Genomic DNA, 8284 nt, shown 5'->3' with positions numbered 1-8284 from the left:
GAAATAAACATTTGAAATATATGAGTTTGTATGTAATGTATGAATATAATATACAAGTTTCACTTTTTAAATGGAATTACTGAAATCAATCTACTTTTTCATGATATCCTAATTTTATGACCAGCACCTGTAGTATAAACCAGCCTGATATAGACCTGGTACATATCGAGAACATAAGTACGACCTGGTACTTGATGTATCAGGCTGTATTATGTAAAGCTACAAAAACTAATTTTATAGTTTTTAGATATGATTCCTCTGAAGAATACAAACTTTCTTAACCTGTGAGCTGTTACTTAATTCTGCGTTTTAACAGAACTCAGACAGTTCATTGCATCAAGAATTATGCCTTGTCAAATTTACTTTACCAGAATACTCATCTGATTGACCGAAGTGACATTATCAAAGCTCAGACATCTCTGTCTGCCTCCAATTTTTAAATGACAGCTCATTTGAAATCAAAACTGAATCCACCTTTCAGTCAGCGGCTTCAGATTTCACACAGACTACAGTGTCAACACTTGCCGAACATCACAAGTCGTATTTTTATAACACATTCAGTTATACAACATCAAGCTGCCTTTTCCTCCCACATCTGTTTGCTCTAAAGTAAAAGTAGCACGTGTGCATTAGTTTGCATTCATTCAGTGGCATAATTATCTCCGAACCACGGGGGTGGCTGCATTTTTATAACTACCTGCCTGTTCTGAAGTGCACCATGCAGTCCTTTAAACTTCAATAATAGCTCCGTTCAGCTGCAAAACAAAGAGACAGAATGTTGGTCACTGGAACATTTAAACACTTCAGCTCGCAGCGGTTTTCATTCTGCATTATGAAGTATTATGGGGTCTTGTGAGGTCACGCAGGATGAGACACAACAATTTAGAAATTCGCAACCTCTCCGATAGATTGAAAGAGGACAAAAATTGCACATTAACGCAGTCTGGTCACTTGCTTGTTACAGTTCAGATTAAAATTGCAGAACAAAAATACAAGCAGCGTCCTCAGAGCGCTTCCTGCTCCGTGTTCCATTCCCAGCGTTTCTCGAACAGCTTTCATCACCATTGTCAGGCATCTCAAAGGTCCTGGCATCCTAGCTTCATTTCAGCAATGATAATTCTCTTTTAATAATCTAACATGGCATTATAAACATACACTCACCTGACACTGTTGTTAGGGACACCTGTTCAATGATCATAAATTCACTAATGGATGCTAATATGGGGAAAATTACCACCCACTACAGCTGAGAATATGAACAAAACCTGGAGGTGCATATGTTTTATAAAAGCCCGACAGACTGTGATGGCGCTTTGTGTTCCTATAATAAAGCACTCAGGAGGTATTACTCATAGGACCCATAGGTTTATCAGCACTGTTTCCTGAAAAATACTTATTTGTATTTTCAGTGCAGGATTTTTACCTCTTGCAGGGTATGTTTTTTACTATTTCTTTGCTGTCATTAAAATCGAAAGGCGGATGATGATGTTTTCGCCTTTGTGTGTGTTTGTCTGTTATCAAAATATCTCATGAACCAGTGGACAAATTTTTATAAAATTCTCAGGAAATAATCAGTGGATTCACAGCTGCAACTGAATAACTTTTCAAGTCAATCCCATTCAAGATGGCCCTCACATGTAAGTGGCCTTATAGAACACAGAAATAGCTATAATTTAGGCAGCATTACAGATACTGAGCTAAGATTTGGTGTGGTAAAAGTTGGGAGTCATCCCCAACTCGCACTCCAAGAGCTACCTGATTGCATGAGATCTTTGTTTAAAACTTTGCCATTAGCCATTGACATTAGCTCTGTCTGTCTGTTAGCAAAATATCTCACGGATTAAGGGATGGATTTACTGAAACTCTCAGAAAGTAATCACTGGATGTGCATCTACAACTGATTATCTTTTGGAGTCGAACCAGTTCAAAATGGCCACCACAGCCATCTGATCTTAAAAAACACAAAAATGGCTATGATTCGATCAACTTTAAAGACACTGAGCTAAAATTCGGTGTGGTGGTAACTGAGAGTCATTCTCAACTCATATTCTGAGCACTAACAGATTGTGCAAAATTAAGTTGGATCAAAGCAGTTCTGACTGTGGCTTGAAAGGCGGTGGGCGATATGCATTCCTTGAAGAAATGCATAAGTAAAGAATCTGAATGTGTAATGCATCTGGCAATATACAGGCTTGCTGTGTGGCTCCTGTTATGTAAACATTAAATCATGGGTTAAAATTTTTATCACTGCATAAAAACACATATATATGTGCCACATATAAGTACAAATTATGTGAGAACATAGTGTCCATCTCTGAGTATAGATCTGTCTGGAGTTTGTCTCTGCAGACTTTTCTTTTCTCTTTTTTTTTCCAGCTGTACAGTCTGGTCTGCTTGTCTGTCTGAGGGAAAAAGGACTCGGTGTTCTGTGTCGTGACTGCCTGCAAGAACTCCGGAAGCAAGCCTCGACATGGAGAAGGAGGCTGCAACATCCGCGCGATCATCACCGGCATCCCCCTGCCGCGCGCGAGGAAATGGGCGGTCCCAGGGAAAGCTCGAGCGCGGCGCTGCGTGGGCAGGCCGAGCGAGCGGCTCGTAGAAGAGGGAGCTGCGGCTGGGCGGGTATTTAACGGAGAGCCGGGGAGCTCGCAGACAGAACGGAGCAAAGCAGCGGCTTCAGTACCACAGCGAGCGGACAGCGACACTTCGAAAACTTAGACTTAAACCAGAAAACAAATCATGGTTCTCATCTGGACCCAGTTCGGTGTGAAGCAAAAAAACGGCAATGTCAAGTGCAAGGTGCGGGTTATGCACCGGGGAGACAGCTCAGGCTCTTCATCATCAGCTGTAAGTACATTTTTCTTTATTTATACTTAAAATGTCTGAACTCATTATCCTTTTCGCGGCTGTGTCATTAGTTTAGAAATAAAGTGGTATTTAATTCTCTTGCCGAACTTGTATCTACTATACCGGCATCTGTGGGATTCATTCATATGCTGAAGATGCTGATTCCAGCCAATCGCTGCAGAGGATCTCAGTCGTTGGGGGAAGGCTTTTGCCTCTCACAATCCTTTCACATGGTTTTAGCCCCATCTCTCACGTTGTGTGGAGCGTCAGCCAATCAAATTCGAGCATTTGCTCTGTGGCACAGAGATAAGGGTGTTCCCCTGCTGAGAGTCCTTTTCTGCATGCTGAAAGGAAAATTCCATGCAGCTCTGTTTAAAATGATAATAGATGGATGGTATAATTGTGCTCTACAGAGGCAAAATATCTAAGATGTTCATAAATGTGCTTGTCTGTGTTCCTGCAGGAGAGCACCAAGTCAGAGCAGGACGCGCCCTGCCTGTCCATCAAGCCCGCGGGCAAAGATTTCTACAAAGTCCTCGGCGTCGCCCCCGAGTCCAATGAGGACGAGATCAAGAAGGCTTACAGGAAGATGGCTCTCAAGTTCCACCCGGACAAGAACAGCGACGCCGACGCTGAGGACAAGTTCAAGGAGATCGCCGAGGCCTACGAGATTTTGACCGACCCCAAAAAGAGGAGCATCTATGATCACTTCGGAGAGGAAGGTGCGTCGAAAGGGGGAGATCTGATACTGTTAGGGTAGCTTTGAATCTAAGTGCCATCTGGATGATTGTAGTAGGTTGCAAAATGTCTGCTCACTCAAAAGCTCAATAAGTGGGAGGTTCATGACTAAATCTCTTCATTTAGCCAGCACATGTGCATGATGACTGCTGTGAGGCTGATTAAATATTCAGGAAGCAACATGAGAGTTTCAACTCTGACAAAACTCTTTTTTCTCTCTTCTTTCTGCTTTAGGGCTTAAAAATGGAATCTCCCCAAGCCAAGGCAACCTCTTCCGCAATAACTTCCCCAACGACCCCCACGCCACCTTTTCCTCCTCCTTCCACAACTCAGACCACTTCGACATCTTCTTCGGTAGCGACGGCGATGGCGAGGACGACCTCTTCAACCCCTTCAGGAAGTTCACCTTCAGCAACCTGGGCGGCTTCGCCGGCTACGAGGCGGGCCTGCGGAAAGGCCAGTGGGGGTCCCAGGCTGAAGCCATGGTGCACGACCTGCTCATCACCCTGGACGACGTGATGCAGGGCTGCACCAAGCAGGTGAAGATCACCCGCAGTCGCCTCAACCCTGACGGCCGCAGCCTGCGAACCGAGGAGAAGGTGCTGAACGTGGTGGTGAAGAAGGGCTGGAAAGCGGGAACCAGGATCACCTTCCCCAGGGAAGGAGACGAGACACCCAACAGCCCCCCCGCAGACATCACCTTCATTCTCAGGGACGATGAACACCCGAACTACAAGAGAGATGGCTCCAACATCGTCTACACCGCCCAGATCACCCTTAAAGAGGTGAGTTTTCAATCAGGGTACAAGCAAACCATGTTATGAAAGATAGGGACATTGATCTATAAATAGAATCAGCCACATTAAAATCTTTTGCTTTAGTACAGAACATAGTGTTCTTTTTGGGGTATTTCAGCCTGCAGCACATAAATAGCTGACAGTCCCCCACAAGCCGAACAGCAGCAGTCTGCCAACACCTCAGTTACCTCAGTGGCCCCTGCAGAGAAAGAGAGAAAAAAAAGGAGCTAAATATAGCTCTCACTGCTGACTGCGCCCACGAATCGCACTTCACCCTCAACCAGTACACTTGCTGCAGACTCCTCCGCCTCAGCAAGCCTTTTCTTTTTTTTTTTTTTTTTTTTTGGCTCGCTCTGTCTCAGCCTCTCACTTCCACCATCCAGCCCACGCACAGATTAGCAGGGTAGCAGTCACAGAGAGACTGACATTTCAAATAGCTCCTCCGTCGTCCTTTGGCTCCCAATCAGTCACTGAAACACTTGACTCCCACACACAGTCAGAAAATAGAGCAGTGATTGGAACATCTGTAGCACTGTTGCATAACCCAGTTCTTTCACAAGAACACATATTTATCACTTATGCAACTGCACATTTTTAGATTCTCAGTTTAGCTGTTTTTATTCCAGTCATTCGAGGCTAACCTGGTCTTTCCCCTCTCGTCTCCAGGCGCTCTGCGGCTGCACAGTCAACGTGCCGACACTCGACAACCGGATGATGCCTCTGCCGTGCAGCGACATCATCAAGCCCGGCGCCGTCCGGCGGCTCCGGGGCGAGGGCCTGCCTCTGCCCAAGAGCCCGTCGCAGCGAGGCGACTTGGTGGTGGAGTTCCAGGTGCTCTTCCCCGACAGGATCCCGCCGCAGTCTCGCGAGATCATCAAGCACAGCCTGGGCCAGTGCTAGTCCGACACGGCCTTTTGCCATCGATTCACAACCACAGCCTTGCCTTCGGTGCTACTATCACAACCTGTCTTTGCGTTGGGAAGCGGCAAGCGGTGCAGACTGGGAGGTCTGACCGGGTGACTTTCTGCAGGAGTTTGGCACGAAGCACAACTCTTACGTCACAAGGGTGCAGAACTAATGAATGGTGTCTACTACCATCAGAAGTAGCCTTCTCTTGACTGAAAAAGGTTATCTGTACTGTAATACTTGCAAATACTTGCCAGGGTTTCAGTGTGCTATTCAAGTCTGTACAGACTTCCTTAAACCTGAACAGTATGAAAGAAGTGAGGGAAAAAAAAACAACAACTATATCTTTCTTCTTTTTCTTCTTTATAATACTATAGTTATATGGTGCTCATATGACTGAACTTTTGCATTGATTTATTACAATAGCATATCGTACTTGTGTGCAAAGGTCTACTTTGTGTGCAAAAATAAAAAAGTTGTCTCTAAAAGAGATTCAATTGTCAAATGTTCTATTGAATTATTAGAAACGTTTGTATATATTCTGCAATAATACAGCTGCTGATGTATTACTACCTTGTTCTAAAGCATGAAAAAAAAATAAAGAACAAGAATTTCACGTCTTTTCTCTACTCGCCTTTGTTGCAAACATAAACATTTTTCAAACGGTGCACAATAAACTAATAGATATGACATTTCTATGGCCTTTAGAATCAGACGTACTGCACAGCACCTCTCTTCCCACTCTCCTATTTATGGTTTAGTCTGAAAACATCAGGACACTTATCAACAAAAACACATGAAACTGGCACAGCATAACCACTGGATGTTTGTCTACAACGGAGTAACCGTTGGAGTCAGCTTGATTCAAGATGGCTGCCACCTTAGCTTAAAAAACTAAAATGGCTACTATTTGGTGTGGTAGTTGCTGAGAATCATCCACAACACATACTCTGAGCATGAGATCGCATTATTTTTCAAGGTTTGACTAAAACAGCTACAGCTCCGTCGTTTCTCATCATGAGAGGATCTCAGTCTAAAGCTCCTGCACTCCTTCAAGGTCTGCTAGGTGTTTAATTTTTCCATGTTTTGGGTCATATAGTCGTTGAAAACAAGCAGACAAAATATACACTTTAAAACACATTTGGTCCTTTTCAACATGTGTGACCTCCTTCCGTTGGAAGCAGTACATACTGTACCCATGAGATCTCTCCACTACAAAGTATTTTATACTAAAGATTTTCTTTGCTACAAATCAGATAAATCCTATTTTTTTCCAGTTTTTTCTGGATTAGATTGATTTCAAGAATGCTGTTCTGTCCAGATCTAATCTGATCAGTGTTCTTGACACTTTTAAATAGTTTACATTTGATCTGGTTAAGTCATGTAACCATAAGCCTGCATCTTTAAGAGTCTTTTTACTCAGATGTTAAGAAGCATTCTTCAGTTTTCTGAAATCATGCTCCTCTCTTGTTTTCGGTGGACATCCAGGCATTTTTATGAGCTAACAAGTGTGTTGTTTGATTTGACAACTGTTAATGCTGTTGCCATCTCTTTATTAAATGCCTTAGTTTAACCTTTTCTGTTTAAATGCACTGACAGCTCGGTGAACTCCATTTTGTGGGTCTGCAGCTCCAGCTTCCAAACGCAAATGTTACGCTTTTAATCATGCCAGTCTTTTTTCGCATAATTAACAGATGAAGACATACTAATGGAGCAGCCCACACCTGTCTTCAAAGCCAACTGTCCAGTTACGCAACTTCACCTTTAAGAGAGGGGCTGTTGCATAATAATGTGCTGTATTTCACAAGCCCTTCATTAGAATTACCTGTTGGAAATTATGTAATAAAGCTGAGAGTCTGTTTCTTTCAGCTCAAACTCATTTTATGAGATGTATAAACTTAGCACAACAAATAAATTTCTGTTTGGTTGATAATTTCGTTGTTGTAACAATGCTTCTTGGAAATAAATCTTTTACTGTTGGAAAGCTTCTTAATTTCTCCTTAAATGGTGCCACATTTGTTAGGAAACTGCATTTGTGGGTTATGTAGGTTATACACATTAAAAACTTGCCAAATGTTCTCTGCCAATGCCAAACAGCTTATTCTGTTATTGACTCTTGTTTGGGGCTGTCTGAAGAAACAAGACATATTTGGCAGTTTAACAATTTTTATTTATGTAACAAACGGGGACCTCGGCAGCATGTGGACGAACCATACACAGGCACAACAGCCTGGCACCTCCTCCTCATGCTGCTCACCAGCTTGGTCACACACCGCTGAGGGATGGCATCCAATTCTTCAACCAGCATTTGTTGGAAGTCAGCCATTGTGGTTGTGTTGGTCACTCTGGAACAAACAGCGCGCACCAAGCTGAGGGGTTGAGGTCAGAACTGCAGGCCATTCTATCCTCCATCCATCCATTTTCTTTACTCGCTTTTTCCTTTCCAGGTCGCAGGGAGCTGGTGTCCATCTCCAGCGATCATTCTGTGAGAGGCGGGGGACACCCTGGACAGGTCCATCACAGGGCCACATAGAGACAAAGGAGACAAACAACCATTCACGTTCTCACTCACACATAGGGGCAATTTTAGAGTTGGCAATTAACCTAACATGCATGTTTTTGGTCTGTGGGAGGAAACCAGAGCACCCAGAAAAGCCAGGAGGCAAACCCGTGACCTTCTTGATGTGAGGCAACAGCACGAACCACTGTAGTGCCGTGCTGCCCCTTCTATCCTCTCCATCCCCAAATTCTGGAGACAGACTTCTTCTTCTTCTTCTGTGATGTTTTTTGGCGGTTGGCAAACAACGGAAGGTGTGCATTACCGCCACCTACTGATATGGAGTGTGGTTCGTGATGGTCTATCTATCTATCTATCTATCTATCTATCTATCTATCTATCTATCTATCTATCTATCTATCTATCTATCTATATAAGGAGGAAATGAAGACCACAGATGTTAAGACTCGGAAGCTACTAACCATGCATGGAGGGTTCC

The 8284-nt window shown here is 43.6% G+C and overlaps 1 protein-coding gene and 1 long non-coding RNA gene across 3 annotated transcripts in view; one reads left to right on the top strand and one right to left on the bottom strand.

Annotated features, from left to right (window-relative positions):
* LOC112450252 overlaps positions 1 to 8284 on the bottom strand; it is a 17113-nt gene that overhangs the window by 3567 nt on the left and 5262 nt on the right. For both annotated transcript variants that reach the window (XR_003038805.2, XR_003038804.2), the window contains exon 2: positions 698 to 755. This is a non-coding gene — a long non-coding RNA (uncharacterized LOC112450252). The remainder of the gene's footprint in view (positions 1 to 697; positions 756 to 8284) is intronic.
* zgc:122979 (uncharacterized protein LOC641576 homolog) lies at positions 2604 to 5778 on the top strand. The gene is made up of 4 exons (XM_017407528.2): positions 2604 to 2847; positions 3311 to 3569; positions 3820 to 4370; positions 5049 to 5778. Exons 1-4 carry the CDS (start codon positions 2740 to 2742, stop codon positions 5280 to 5282), a joined length of 1152 nt encoding a protein of 383 aa, XP_017263017.1. The 5' UTR covers positions 2604 to 2739; the 3' UTR covers positions 5283 to 5778.

Source organism: Kryptolebias marmoratus, linkage group LG14 (assembly GCF_001649575.2).
Source record: "Kryptolebias marmoratus isolate JLee-2015 linkage group LG14, ASM164957v2, whole genome shotgun sequence".
NCBI lineage: Eukaryota > Metazoa > Chordata > Actinopteri > Cyprinodontiformes > Rivulidae > Kryptolebias > Kryptolebias marmoratus.
This window is presented reverse-complemented; position numbering and strand designations above follow the sequence as displayed.